The 14,957-nt window shown below is 37.8% G+C and overlaps 3 protein-coding genes across 4 annotated transcripts; 1 reads left to right on the forward strand and 2 right to left on the reverse strand.

Moving 5' to 3' along the window:
- Positions 1-78: 78 nt before the first annotated feature.
- Positions 79-1,593, reverse strand: LOC9299594 (probable WRKY transcription factor 16). Its single transcript, XM_002865226.2, has 2 exons — positions 1,140-1,593; positions 79-1,051 (listed from the first exon to the last, which is right to left on the reverse strand). Exons 1-2 carry the CDS (start codon positions 1,553-1,555, stop codon positions 88-90), a joined length of 1,380 nt encoding a protein of 459 aa, XP_002865272.1. The 5' UTR covers positions 1,556-1,593; the 3' UTR covers positions 79-87.
- Positions 1,594-2,805: 1,212 nt separating this feature from the next.
- LOC9301347 (disease resistance protein RPS4) lies at positions 2,806-9,051 on the forward strand. Its single transcript, XM_002863472.2, has 5 exons — positions 2,806-3,534; positions 5,790-6,909; positions 6,999-7,310; positions 7,404-8,309; positions 8,392-9,051. The coding sequence occupies exons 1-5, from the start codon at positions 3,080-3,082 to the stop codon at positions 9,049-9,051; spliced, it is 3,453 nt and encodes a 1,150-aa protein (XP_002863518.1). The 5' UTR covers positions 2,806-3,079.
- A 1,510-nt stretch (positions 9,052-10,561) lies between these two features.
- On the reverse strand, positions 10,562-12,559 carry LOC9299595 (F-box protein At1g30790). Of its 2 annotated transcripts, none has more exons than XM_021021729.1 (2): positions 12,385-12,559; positions 10,562-12,050 (listed from the first exon to the last, which is right to left on the reverse strand). In XM_021021729.1, the coding sequence occupies exon 2, from the start codon at positions 11,632-11,634 to the stop codon at positions 10,687-10,689; it is 948 nt and encodes a 315-aa protein (XP_020877388.1). In that variant the 5' UTR covers positions 11,635-12,050; positions 12,385-12,559; the 3' UTR covers positions 10,562-10,686. The 2 variants fall into 2 exon arrangements, with proteins under 2 accessions (XP_020877388.1, XP_020877379.1); XM_021021720.1 differs by having other exon boundaries at positions 12,380-12,559.
- Positions 12,560-14,957: the final 2,398 nt, after the last annotated feature.

The raw sequence follows: 14,957 nt of genomic DNA on the forward strand, positions 1-14,957 counted from the left end.
TTATGGATGATCAAGAAGCAGACATTGAACCTTTTGGATGGAAATGGTAGAATCTTACCGATGACATTTTAACTCGTTTGGGGGTCTTCATTGATTTTGGTCCAGACTCCCGATTTCCCGAACTACTGCATGTATCAGGCCATGCATGTCCAATCTGTTTTCTGAAATGGTCACCAGAGAGTTCTCCACAAGCCGGTTGATTCCAATGTCTGGAAAGAAACCAAGGTCTTGTAGTAGTGTCGACACATAGTCAACATGTTCCCCTGTGAAAAAGAAAGCAATATACACAAGTATGTTCTTTTCGTTGTCACTAAGTGGAAAGTAGCTACTCTTGACTACTTCCACAATCCGTTGTGGAGGAGCTTGCTTGAGCTTGAGGAACAAAGTTTCCTTTTGGTTCGGTTGCTCTTGTGATGACATCTTTTCGCCATATAATTGTAGAGCTAAAGGGTTTCCATTAGCGTATTCAATCACCTTCATAGAAAGCTCCGTAGGAAGATTATTCTCCTTCGCATCTTTTCCAAAGGCACACGAGGAGAATAGTTGCTGAGCCTCATGCTTGTTTAATCCTTCGACTTTGTAAATTTGATTGACTCCACACTGAGAAAGCACTTGCTTATCGCTGGAGGTTATGATGATCAGGCTTCCGGGACTAAACAAGAAAAGCCCACCGAGAAAAGACTCTGCATCTAGATGATTTTTCAAATCATCAAGAACAACAAGAACTCTTTGCTGAAGTGTTTGGTTTGGAAAGTTCTTGAATTGTTCCTGCAGCAAACCGTTAAGTCCCTTCTTATGAATGGTTTCATGAAAGTTTTGTAGGAAGCAAGTAACTTCGTAGTCACAAGACATTTGGTCAAAGACTGCTTTAGCAAGCTTAGTCTTGCCTATGCCTGGCATACCCCAAATCCCTATGCTTCTGACTCCCCACTGTTGCTTTTGTATCAAGTTTTCTATATCCGGCAGCATCCTTGAGTAGATACCAATTCGTTCATTCGGAAAGAGCTTCTCGTAAAGATCTCTCGCGATCTTTTCCACAGATTTGTAGTCACTACAAAAACCGTACTGCCCTTAGCACTTATATGTTATATATATATATGCCGTATTAAGGAAACAAAAAAGTAGAAAGTGTTTCTAACCTTTGATTATTGCTTGTTTCGTAGCCAGGTAAGCTTGTTATTTCCGCAAGAGCATTGCGCCATTGATTTACTTGATCTGAATCGCGGTGCTCCAAGAACGCCTTGCTGAAATTTCCCATCAGTTCTTGCACATTTGATCTACTGACTCCATAAAAGATAGCGGTCACGATATGGCCTTTCTCATGTCTCCGTTGGATAGTCTTTATAAATTCATCCAAAGATTCCTTGGAGGACACGTAATTCTCAGAGAAAATCAATACAGAAGCAATGGACTTGTAGGATTGATCGTGTTTATCTGTGAGAACAGAGATGCCTTTACGCCCAAATGCTGCGGATAGATGGGGGACGAAGGAGCACCGTAGTGTCTCTTCTGAGCTATCGAAGTTGATAATTTTGACCATTTTGCGAGCTTCCATGACTTGAAAAATCTTAAGTTTGGTGGTTTCTAGGTAATGCTTTTTGTTTCTGGCTACAAGGGATGATGAAAAAAAAACACTCTTTAACATAGAGTGCAACATGGTAATGTTAATAATTTTCTCAAAAAAAAAAAATATTTCTCATTGTGGACTTGTTCATGACTTCATATTTTTTTGTAATAAAGCTCTTTTTTAGAGAGCAATTTGAATAATATAGGAATTTTTTTACAGAAAATATTATTACATAAATTAGTGTGTTTTAAATTTAACGGGTAAGACATAATCTGTTTGAACAAGTCCTGCGGAAACTTCTAATAATAACAACAACACAAAAATTAAGATGCATAATGCAAGTTGTGTAGTTGATCCAGGCTCTTTCTTTGTAGTTTCAAATGCAACGACCATATAAAGAAAACATTAGAAAGGGAATAAGATAACGAATAACCGAATTGACATTCCTTCAAAGAATAAGAAAACATAAACTAGTATCACGTATACTTCTGGATTACGCAGGTTGTGTATATTTATAAGTATCGTTGGCTAAGTCCTTTCCATGGTCGTGGTGTCGTGGAAATTGCCTTGAAATTATAGTTATCATGCAAGTAGTAGATAAACATTTTTAAGGCGACTTAAATATATATATGAAAGGAGGTGCAATATGTGGCAAAATGGCTTTGGGCCACAATTGAATCCATTGAGATTTAGTCTTGTTTTCGTTAAGACCCAAGCTAAAAGTAATTAAAATAAGATTAGTAGACATAGCCAATACCAATTATATAGGGATGTTAATTAGGATCGAAAGGTATTTCACCGATTCTACAAATAGAACTAGATAGGTTTGAACTTCTATTTTGATTGTTCAAAAGAAAAGATTACGTTTTTAATTATGTGCTTTACGGATATATTACCACCGGTAAAGCACATAGGACGATAACGTTGTTCTATGTGACCACACGTGAAATAACTTTGTTAGAAGTGATAAGGAATTTCAGAATCTATGCGAATTTAAGTGATCAGATCCGGATCCTCGACAACCCTACCACCACACGAGGTTATATTTGTTTAGACCACTTAATAAATCCGTCGTCTGTGATAGACTGTTCCCGCTAATATCTTGCAAAGAACTTTAGCCCGTTTCACAATGCTCTTGCCCATCACATTTGTCCAATGCGACTAAACCTAAACCAAATTGAATATAAAATATTGTTTGTAGAAAAGAAAATTTCCATTTGCCACTTGTTTGTTCAAATGTAAAATAATTAAATCCTCAAAACTCGGAGTCTTCTTCCAAAGTTAACGAAAACAAATGTTGTCTTAAGAATGTTTCAAGAATTAGGTCGTGGAATGAACTTATTTTACCTTGGAGTGAGGAAGGCACGTACATGTAACATGTTGTTGAACTGTCATGTTGTCCGCTACTACTTAACAAGAAACTATGACAAAGTTAATTCTCTTATATACGTACACATTCATTGTCTCTCATAATTTGTCACCAAACTATATCCAACCAAAAAACCCTAAACAATGACGCCTGCGACCGTTCAAAAACCACAGCTTCCGTGCCATAAAGTGTTTCTTAATTTCCGAGGAGCTGACGTGCGCTACAACTTCATCAGTCATCTGGAGAAGGCGTTGAAAGATGCTGGGATCAATGTGTTCGTGGACGAGGATGAGAAGAGAGGAAAAGATCTAACCGTTCTTTTCCATAGGATCGAGGGATCAAACATGGCAATAGTCGTGTTCTCGGAAAGGTACATGGAATCAGAATGGTGTTTGAACGAGCTGGCGAAGATCAAAGAACGTGTTGATGAAGGCAAACTTGTGGCCATCCCCATATTCTTTAAGGTTGGGGCAGATGAGTTAAAAGAGCTTCTTGATGTAGCATGTGAGACTCATGGCAATGTGCCTGGGACTCAGAAATGGAAGGTGGCATTGGAGTGTACTACGTTAAAGATGGGCTTGACTTTGGGGAAGAAGAGGTAAATGATTCAATTTGATTCCCTTCGCTTTAAATTTTATATATTGAAAGAAAGGTGACGCAAATATACAATTTAGTGGAATTAGGATTAGGATTTAGAAGGTGATATAAATCTTAAAAATCAAACATGTCGATTTTAACTATTTATTAAGATTGGTTTAAATTGGTATAAGATATTTTGCTATTCATACAAAATACATATTGAAATTTATTTAATTAGCTAATGTTCAAGTTTACATTATTACTAAATTATTATAGGCTGGTCAGCTACCTATACTCTCAAATGGACAGACAATTTTTATGCGGAATTGTTAGAAATGTCATTTCTTTGATACTTTTTTCAAAAAAACTTCCATTTTTGGCTATTTTCATTTATGCCATTGAATTTTAATGACCATTTTACCTTATTTGAAAAATATTTAAGTCAACAAAATGAAAAAGTGAATTTTCCAGCCAAAAAATTTTCCGACGAAAATAAATTTTGGCGAAAAAAGTGATCCCGTAATTTTTGGCTGGAAAAATGATCCCGGAAATTTTTGCGGGATATGGGATTTACAAGGATTTTTAAAGGATTTACAAGGGTTTTAAAATGATTACAAATGTTTTAAAAAGATTTTTTTTTTTTTTTGGTCAACGTTTTAAAAAGATTTTATAAGGGTTTACAAGGGTTTTTAAAGGGTTTTAAATGATTTAAGAATGCTTTAAAAGGGTTTTAAAATGATTTCTAGGAGTTTTTAAAGGGTTTTAAAAAGATTTAAAAGGATTTACAAGAGTTTTTAAAGGATCTTATAAGTGTTTATAAAGGGTTTTAAGGGTTTACAAAGGTTTTAAAAGATATTACTTTACTTTTTAAATGATTTGCAAGAGTATTAAAAGAATTTTATAAAGGTTTTGAAAAGATTTACAAGGGTTTTAAAATTTTTACAAGGGTTTTAAAAGATTTACAAGGATTTTATAAATTCTCATCGAAAATTTTTGGCTATAAAAATTTGACCGGAAAATTATTTTGGCGGGAAAAATAAATATTATCGCTAAAAATTATTTTAGTTGGAAAAAAAATTTTGGCATGAAAATTTGATTTTTTTATTATCTTTTCTAAAAAAACAAGTGTAATTTATTCATTTAGCACATAAAAATAAATATTTTTAAAAAGATAGTTTTGAAACATGACGGATACTTTTGCAAATGTCCTATTAATTTTCGTAATTATATACTACTACTATATTAGTATTTTTTGTGGTTTAAATGATTTAAATTCGAGTTTATATATTTAATATAAAAATATTTGAAGTAATTATTATTTTGGTAAGTTTAGGATTATGTAACTGTGTTTGGCTGTAAAGTGCAAACTCCTAAACCCCCAATTTAAGAAATCCGATTCAGTATCATCATACTCTCTCACTAGATTTTAACCCGCGGTACACCGCGGGATGATTTAATTTTAAAGTTAGTATAAAAATATTTTGTAAATTATATCTCCTTATAACATATTTATTTATATTATAGTTTACAATTGTTATTAAGTAATGGTATACCACGAGTCCACGAGATAATTATTAATAAACTGAGGATTTAACCCGTATTAAAGCGGTATATAAATATTGATTCAAATTCGTCCGTCATATAAATCATTTCCGAAATATAACCCGTTCCGTAATTTCTTAACCCGTCCTGTGATTTGTATTAAAAAAATAAGGATTAAATCCGTATTGAAGCGGCGGATTAATGATATTTTAATCTTTTTATTATTGTTGATTCAAAAACCCGTCCCGCCAATCCCATCCCGCCAAAAAACTCATTTATTTTATTAATGTTCTTATTTATGATATGATTCTGAAGCATTGTCTAAATATTTTAATCGATGTAGAACGTTGAACACACATTTTCGTCAATTAGATAATATATGTTCGTTTTTAAAATTTCGAATCACAGTATATGCAGAAAAAAAATTGATTTTTTTTTTACTTTATGTATTATATGATGATTCAAAACAGTTAAAAACAAATCAAACAAAGATGATAGGAGAATCATAATTATAAATCTTAATCAAATCTTCTAAAAATCTAAATTATTAAATATGGAATATCCGGTGTATGAGTTGGGTTAAATATAACCCGACCCAACAAATTTTTTGTGAAGGAATTTTTAAAATGGGTCGGATATCCGATATACCCAAAAGCTTTTTTACCCATCCGTCACAAAAAGTGCTGCGATTATACTAGTATAGATTTGATTTGATCTCAATTATTATTGCAGTGATGAGGCCAATTTCGTCAAGATGGTCGTCAAGAAAGTTATGCAAAGCCTCAGTGACGTTCCATCTTTGGAAGGAGAAAAGCCTGAAATGGCTCCTCTCTTTGGAATCGAACATCGGGTCAAGCAAGTCAAGGAAAAGTTGGATTTTGATCGCTGCGACGAAACTCGTATCGTCGGAATCGTTGGGATGCCTGGTATCGGAAAAACCAGTCTCGCGACGGAGCTTTTCAACAAGTATAAATACAAGTTCTGTCGTTGCGTGAATTTTCAGAACATCCGTGAGAAGTGGGCTAGGTCTGGTGCTGAGCGTGTGAGGAAGATGTTCCTTGAAGAATTACTAGAGATCACAAACATAAGTGATGATGAGGCTACTCATGGTTGCTTAGAGAGCAAGCTACTCTTGAATAAAGTCTTTGTTGTTCTTGATGATGTGAGTAGTGCAAGACATTTACAAGTTCTTCTTGGTAACCGAAACTGGATTAAGGAAGGAAGCAGGATTGTTATAATAACCCGTGATAGGACACTCATCACTGAGTTAGATCCAAATCCTTACGTGGTTCCAAGATTGAATCTTGTAGATGGGTTGATGTACTTCAGCTTTTACGCCTTTGAAGCTCGTATCTGCGATCCCGAGATGGAAAGTTATATGCAAATGTCTAGAGAGTTTGTGGATTACGCTAGAGGTAATCCTTTGGCTCTTCAAATGTTAGGTATGGATCTTCGTGGGAAAGGTGAGGCTCAATGGAAAGCGTGGCTTGATACATCGGCTAAATGCCCCAACAAGATTATTCAAAATCTGTTCAAGATCAGTTATGATGAGCTTAGTGAACAAGAGAAAGACGCGTTCCTTGACATCGCGTGTTTCTTCAGATCAGAGGATGAGTATTATGCAAGAAGCTTACTGGATTCGGGCGATCATGAGTCCTTTCAAGCTGCAAGGGAGATAACTCATCTTGTTCACAAGTTCTTTATTAGTATCTCTGGAGGATGTGTAGAGATGCATGATTTATTACATACATTCGCCATGGAAATTTGTTCATTAGCATCTTGTGGGGTTAATCAGGTGAAAAGTAGGCTGCGGAATGGTAACTACATTATTGCTGCGCTGCAAGGCAAAATGGTGAGGCTAATTAAATAGCTAAATTTTCTTGTGGTATCAGTGTTATAAGTGAATCTATGGTTTTTTTTTTCTTTTAACTTCTTTTTCAGGAAACCAAAACTGTGAGAGGCATTTCTCTAGACATGTCTGAATTAACGAACATGCCTTTAGAGAGGTCGGCCTTTACTAACATGTGCAATCTCCGCTACCTTAAACTCTACAGTTCTACTTGTCCACTAGAATGTGAAGGTGACTGCAAGTTAAACTTCCCTGATGGACTTTCATTTCCATTGAAAGAGGTCCGATATCTCGAATGGCTGAAATTCCCATTGGATGAACTTCCATCAGACTTCACCCCGAAGAATCTTATTGATCTTAAGCTGCCTTACAGCAAGATTAAACAAGTCTGGAAAGAATCCAAGGTTAGTAGATATATCTCTGGTTCCTTTTTCTTGTTATAAATATAATTCTGTAGATTATTGACTGGTGGTGGGAATTCTATGTGGTTTTAATAGGGTACACCGAAACTGAAGTGGGTCGATCTTAACAACTCGAGAATGTTGCAGAAAATTTCAGGGTTTTCAAAGGCCCCAAATCTTTTGAGATTGAATCTTGAAGGTTGCACAAGTCTAGATTGTTTGTCTGAAGAGATGAAAACAATGCAAAGTCTTGTTTTCTTGAATCTAAGAGGATGCACAAGTCTTCGGTGTCTACCGGAGATGAATCTGAGTTCATTGACAACTCTTATCCTGACTGGCTGCTTGAAACTTCGTGAATTTCGGCTAATTTCAGAAAATATAGAATCTCTGTATTTAGATGGAACTGCAATAAAGGATCTCCCAACAGACATGGTGAAGCTTCAGAGACTTATCTTATTGAATCTGAAAGAGTGCAGAAGGCTGGAGATTATTCCAGAGTGTATTGGAAAACTTAAAGCTCTTCAAGAACTGATTCTCTCTGGCTGTTCAAATCTCAAGAGTTTTCCAAATCTTGAAGACACCATGGAAAATTTCCGTGTTTTACTACTTGATGGAACTTCAATAGATGAGATGCCAAAGATAATGAGTGGTAGTAACAGCTTATCGTTTCTGCGGCGTCTATCTTTCAGAAGAAATGATGTGATCAGCAGCTTAGGATCTGACATCAGTCAACTATATCATCTCAAATGGCTGGACTTGAAGTATTGCAAGAAACTCAAATCTCTTTCAACACTTCCACCGAATATCCAGTGCTTAGATGCACACGGTTGTATCTCCCTGCAAACAGTCACGAGTCCTCTAGCCTTTCTTATGCCAACGGAAGATACTCACTCCATGTTCATCTTTACTAACTGTTGCAAACTCAATGAAGCCGCAAAGAATGATATTGCATCCCACATTCTGAGAAAATGCCGACTGATCTCAGATGATCACCACAATGAGGTCTCTACTCTTTCATGTTAATTCTCAACTCCTAATCATCAGTCAAGATCTTAAGTTTCTGATTTATCTTTTTTCCTTGCAGAGTTTTGTCTTCCGAGCTTTGATTGGGACTTGCTATCCTGGATATGAAGTACCTCCATGGTTCAGTCATCAAGCTTTTAGTTCAGTGTTAGAACCAAAGCTACCTCCACATTGGTGCGACAATAAATTTCTTGGGCTAGCTCTGTGTGCCATTGTCTCGTTTCATGACTACAGAGATCAAAACAACCGTCTTCTAGTGAAGTGCACATGTGAGTTTGAAAACTTAGATGCATCATGTAGCCAGTTTAGTGTTCCTGTTGGAGGTTGGTTCGAACCAGGAAATGAGCCGCGTACGGTTGAGTCAGACCATGTCTTTATCGGCTACATAAGTTGGTTGAACATCAAGAAAAGACAAGAAGAGCAGTACAAGAGAGGATGTGTTCCTACGAAAGCTAGTCTTACATTCTCTGTGACGGATGGTACTGGTCAAGTGATTGCACAATGTAAAGTGGTGAAGTGTGGGTTCGGTTTGGTGTATGAACCTGAGGATGCAGTTAGTACTGTTGTTTCTTTGGCGGCGGCTAGAATGAGGATGAATGGTGAGAGTAGACAAGGCGAAGAAAGCACTATCGCATCTTCAGAAGGTGAATATCAATTTGAAACACCAACAACAGCTAATTCTACAAATGGGAATGAATTGTTTGGTCAGGATAGTGTTTGATCTTTAGAGCTCACATAATAGTATAAAAGCCTGTAGAAACATAAATTCTTGTGAGACATACATATAATAATCGGATAATTTAATTAAGCATTCATACTATGTTTCTCTGAGTTGTTAAATATCGTTTCCATTTTTAAATTTAAAACTTATATGAATATTTTTCTTTTAATACTTCATTAAAATACCACAGAGGAGTAACAAAACAGGGGACATGAGAAAAACAGAGACATAGTAAAGAACTTGGTCTGGAAGAGGGTAATGAGCAGGGCCGGCCCATGGGTAAAGCCCATGAAGCAAGGGCTTTAGGCATCAAATAATTATAAGTAGTTTTAGGGGCATCAATTTTAAAATGTTACTGTGGTCTAGTGGTTAGATTGAAGTCTTTTGTTGTACAGGTCACGGTTTTGAATCCCATACATGTTAAAACTTGTATTTTTTTTTTATAACAGCTTTTGTTAATGGGCCAAATTTTTTTTTGCTTTAGGCACTCAAATAGTTTGGGCCGGCCCTGGTAATGAGGTATGATATCGTCGAGGGTAATGATGAGCCTTGAGAGAAACATTCTTGTGGTCTTTCATCCATCTCAGTTCGTCCTCAAACAAAAAGAGCCGGAACTGAGAGAACCCAACTCCTCAATCTATCTCTGGTAAGGAGACGATTTCTTTGTTGTGATCCAAGAGAAGAACGCATGCCAATCCACCAACTCTCCCGTAGGATGAAGAGAATTCCAAGTGTCCGAGGAGGAGGAGTGAGTAGATGAAGGTTGATTCCCTGGTCTCCACAAGATTCAATCATCAACCTCTTATTCCTACAAATTTGGAACTGTGGAAGGAAGACACTGAAGAAGGAAAGTGTATGACAGGGTTGCGGCTTCTGGAGTGAGCTAACCACCATTCCCTGTCACGGATGGCATCCACCGGTAAACCTGTTATTCTTGGTTCAGCAGAGCCTGTTATGTCAGTTAAAGGACCCAGCAAGGTCCAATCATCAAACAAAAAGCTTGTTGTGATACATGATCCCCCTTCACAAAGAACAAAAGGACGAGCAAGAGGCCTGAGGAAATCCAGTAGACGGTATCTAACAGGAAAGGATCCAGTATAATTCCCTTGCCAAAAGAGAAAGCCCCACCATCAATAAAGACTGCTGACTTTTCCTTGTTAATACGATGGCCTGAGGCCGATATAAATTCATTTATAATTGACACGATGCCTTGGAAGGACTGCTCACTGACATCACAGAAAATCAGTACATCGTCTGCGAAGCTCAGATGGGTAACCAGAGGAGCTTCACTCTTGGGATGTATCCTGACAAAACTTGACTTACTGTGCTCCTACATCAAGCTTCTTTGACAAAATCTCCATGGCCAGAACAAAAAGCAAGGAAGACATATGGTCTCCTTTATGAAAGATTGCGATAGACGACGTTTGTGTTTTTTCTTTGCTGCAACGTTTACTGTAACCCCAAACTCTTCAAGTACTTGTCAGCCATTGCTTTAAAAACGAAAGTAATAAATAATCAAATATGGAATTGTAGGTCTATGATTCAACAATATAGTTACTAAAAAGAAACACAAACATCAGTATGTCACAATCCTTCATAAATTAGAGAAAGAAAAACAAAAAAAAAAGACATAGATTATAAAGACACGAGACTTTCAAAGTGTTCCGGTGAGAAAATGACTTGACAAACACATTGCTCGTCACTTGTATGATTGCACCTAAACTCTTCAAATCCTTCAAGTTCAACTCTTCTAATTAATTTCTGGCCTCCTTTGTGGAAGTAGTAAATGTACAATGGCTCATGTTTGGGGGGCACCTTTAGCGGACCTATAACGACCTCGTTACTTCTGTTCATGCCTAAGATTTTTAACTCAGTTTTCCCTGACAAATGCAACACCAAAGGGTGGACATTGAATTTTTCCCTTAACCATCTACGTTTTTCGTCGAAGTCATCTAGAACCCACAAATCAAAACTACCAAGAGGAGCACGTGGCAAGGGACTAGCCGCGGCTACCTTCCCATTGTAGTTGATCAATGATCCATGATTTGTGACCTGCGGATATGTGCTGATAGAACTCATGCCCTCACTTCTAACGTTAAAACGAAAAATCCACAATTTCTTCTCTTGTCTTTTGGTAGTCAACCCACCGTAAAACACCATCCCATTGATGCATATTCCATTTGTGACAACAGTATAACGAGGGATTTTTCTACCTTTGATGCTTCTCCACGAAAGATTTCCTCCTCCAATTGTTAAAACCTTGTGCACTTGACAAGGTTCACCATGCACAGCCGTGCTACACAATACTTTGTACTCATTACCAACAGGATCATATCCCAAGAACATATTTATGCGCTTTCTTCTACCACTAAAAGCTTTGATATCCGGCAATGTTATGACTTGTCTAGTGCTAGGGTTACATATCGTGAACCGACCTGGATCTGAAGGATCTACCAAACAGAACAATCCATGGATGGAAGAGCAATGAACAAGGTCCACAGGCAAACCGGCCACTGTCATTTCGAGATTGGTATGCAAAGAAGTATAACGAATAGGGTTCAGCCGGCGACCGCGTATTGGCATTTGAAGATTGGTAACCAAAGAAGTAGTAGGTACCTCTGTTTCATTGTGTGAAGAAGATAAGAGGATTACACGGTTCTCAGCAATACGAACAGCGACTAGAAATCGTGATCGAGTTTGGGAGATTGAGAAGAACGAATCAATGAATACTTGGTTTCAGATGATGGATATCCATTCCTTGGATACACATTGGAACCTCTTAAGAGATTTAACCGGCAATCTAGTGAGAATCTCAATTGTTAGATCAAGAGGGATATGATGAGCTAAGTTGCTGTTAAAGCAGCTACCTCTCATTTCAACCTTGTCTTGCTTTACATGAGAATTCCTGGAGAGTGATGAAACTCCAATCTCACTGTACGAACATTCTCCAGCTAGAACTCCAGCCATTAGAGTATATTCTAGAACGAAAATATCCAAACCTAGCAAAAGCAGAGAACCAAAATGTGCATCACTACATGGTTATAAGGAAAAAGTAGAATCGTGAACAGAGGATATGACATGGCTTCAGATAAAAATAACCGCATAGTCTAAACGAGAGTCGAAGAGGGTAAAAACATTTTTCAAGCTATGAACATGAATCATGCAGAACGATAAACATTAGCGAATTGCAAATCATCGAAACCCCATTCCGAAAATAAGGCACAAAACATCGAACAACTTGTTAAGGGAAATCAAATCCAAATAACAATAAAAGCAACGAAAATTCAACACAGTAATCCAACCAACGACAGAAATATTAGATACTTACCTTACCTGCGATGAAAATAGGTACTTCTCCAGTCGCGAATTGCAGAAGAAGAAGAAGAAGAATAATGCGTGAAATTAAACAAACCCTAACCCTAGAGAGTCGCGAGAAAACGATAGAGGAAATCGAGAGTCTGATGTCCGTTCTCCAACGAAAATTCTCGGTGCGTTTTTCTAAAACATGAAATTAGGGTGAAAATGTCATATAACTTATTTTAATTTAAACTCATAATTATTTAATTAATCCACTGTTAATTTAATTAATATATAATCAAAATACACCTTTACTTTTTTTTTTTTCGTCAAACACCATTTTATTAAGCTACGGATCAAGGATTCTCCGCTAAAGAGAGCCATACAGAAACCGATAAACTTACATGGGAATAAAAGTACTTACGGGCTGCTCTTTCTTGAACATCACGCAACACCCTGATAGATAAACAACAAAATAAGAAAATACAATTAAAAAAGGGATAAAAGGATCTAAAGATCCAAAGGATAACGCGTTCCAACGCAGAGGTAAGCCACTCGGTATGACAAAACGCTTGACGATGCCATGAAGCCAGCCACCTTGAGATACATTGCATCACGAAACAAACAAGGTTTCGTATGTTTTTGAAGTTCCAAACTTGCGCCTGAAGTGCCGAGACACCCAATCCCTGAAAAGGGTGGTCACAAGTAGGACGAGAGAAAACTCTCGCGAACCATACGCCGTTGCCGACACATATGAGAAGGATCCTAACACACGTAACAAGTAGAAAAAGGGGACCCAAAGCCTTTTTCCAATCAATAACCAGGAAAATGCCAAAGCGTGGGCCACATGAAATGCTCGCCATCCTTTCTCTCATATGGTTCAAGAGAAGAAATGATATTAGAGAGCTACTTTCACACCCGCTTTCTTGAAACTTAGGAGCCTTTGAACCGTCAAATAGCAAAGGCCTAACAACTTTTCGGTAAAACTCCCTTACAAGGAAGAGGGAAAGGGGGAATAGTCTCTCCATGAAGGAGGAATCAAGTGAAATAAGAAGCGAAGTGTTTAGTTGGTGGTTTGTTCTTCTCTTTTCCTCATACACGGTGATCAAAAAGTAATCATCTTTCAAGAACCATACATCTCCTCTAGGCGTGCCATTATGGCCCAAACTTATCCAATTAGAGTCTCGGTCTTTAACAACCGGATGAACAAAAAATGATGTAATTACTTGGTTTCTAATTGAAGTTTCAAGAACCCACAAACATGCATTAATCGACACCAAACGAACCGGATAGTCATTTGAGAACATAAGAGTATAACCTCCCATAAGTTCAAGTTCAAGAGAATCTTCTACAAAGAGAGAAAAAAAAGCTATACAAGCTCTAAAATTTGGAAAGAGATACAACATATCCTTAGTCTCTGATAAGCCAAAAATGAGGTAATATAACAATGGTCTCTCCCACAGGGAGGAATTCGAAGATGTTCTCTTCCAAAAGCAGTTCTGGGCTTTTGTTCTGTAAGGCCCATTAGTAGTAAATCCATAACCTAGCCCATTACTAGCTATGCCCAAACTTGGTCCACTAGAAACCCTAGGGACAACTTCAGCGTTTTGAGTGCAGAGGAGGCGGCGGCCGTTGATCGTCGGGGAACCATTCCAGTTTATCGAGGAAAATCCCAATCGAGGTGGAAAAAGTGGTTCAACTTCAGTGATGAGGTTAACCGGAGAACGGTGGAAGCATTTCTTGCCGATTGAAGGGCATGGCAGAGAGCAGGCGAGACCATGCTCAGCCGAAACAAGATCTCCGACCACCAGATCTAACAATCTAGAGATTGTGGTGGTCAGAAATCCATCGGACATTGAGACCGAGATGGAGGCCGAGGTCGATGGAGTCACCAGAATCGCTTGGATAGACCAAAGCGTTTGAATTTTCGGAGAGGCAGAGGAGAAATTGACGGAGTAGCTGTTCCCGGGGAGGGAGATAATTCTTCGGGAATCAAAGGCGGATCCCGAGAAGAAGATACTTGTTGACGAAACTCTGGTGAAGTGCAACCACGAGATTTGCGATAGAAGAGGCGGCGGAAGCAGCCTATCTCGGCGAAAGATCAACGTAGCCGGAGGAAGCCTAGACAAGGAAAGCATGAGCAGATCTGGTGGTTCCAGCAGGGGGGAGACCACCGAGGGCGTAACTGGCCTCATCGGAGACATGAGATTGTGCTTAACCAAGAACATCATAAGATCTTCACAACAAGTGAGAAAGGTTGAAAAAGATTCTCGCCGGAAAACAAAGACGGCGGAGGCAGCCCAACTAAGTGATGTCTTCAGGTGAGAAAGGCTTTACACAGAAGGGATAGACCAACGGAAGAAGAGTAAAGGTGAAGCTCCATAGCAGAGATGAAGAACTTCAATGGCTCTCTCGGGCTTCGTGCCAGAGAGAAAAGAAAATTAGGGCGAACTCTAGTCTATGTTCATCGCTGTTCATAATTCCTTAATTTGCCCCAATCGCCATATATTCTTTGAAATCTGAATATCACATCCCATTTTTAGAAAATCATTGTAATTCAAAATAATTTTATATATAAATAACATGATATATTTCCAATAAATGATAAA

Source organism: Arabidopsis lyrata (assembly GCF_000004255.2).
Source record: "Arabidopsis lyrata subsp. lyrata unplaced genomic scaffold ARALYscaffold_8, whole genome shotgun sequence".
Classification (NCBI taxonomy): domain Eukaryota; kingdom Viridiplantae; phylum Streptophyta; class Magnoliopsida; order Brassicales; family Brassicaceae; genus Arabidopsis; species Arabidopsis lyrata.

Bases quoted from the DNA above. Each gene is read 5' to 3' on its own strand.
- LOC9299595 (XM_021021729.1), bottom strand. From the start codon at position 11,634: ATGCCAATACGCGGTCGCCGGCTGAACCCTATTCGTTATACTTCTTTG.
- LOC9299594 (XM_002865226.2), bottom strand. From the start codon at position 1,555: ATGGAAGCTCGCAAAATGGTCAAAATTATCAACTTCGATAGCTCAGAA. The intron at 1,052-1,139 runs GTTAGAAACACT...CGGTTTTTGTAG, and splicing joins GAAACAAGCAATAATCAAAG to TGACTACAAATCTGTGGAAA.
- LOC9301347 (XM_002863472.2), top strand. From the start codon at position 3,080: ATGACGCCTGCGACCGTTCAAAAACCACAGCTTCCGTGCCATAAAGTG. The intron at 7,311-7,403 runs GTTAGTAGATAT...TGGTTTTAATAG, and splicing joins AAGTCTGGAAAGAATCCAAG to GGTACACCGAAACTGAAGTG. The intron at 8,310-8,391 runs GTCTCTACTCTT...TTTTCCTTGCAG, and splicing joins CAGATGATCACCACAATGAG to AGTTTTGTCTTCCGAGCTTT.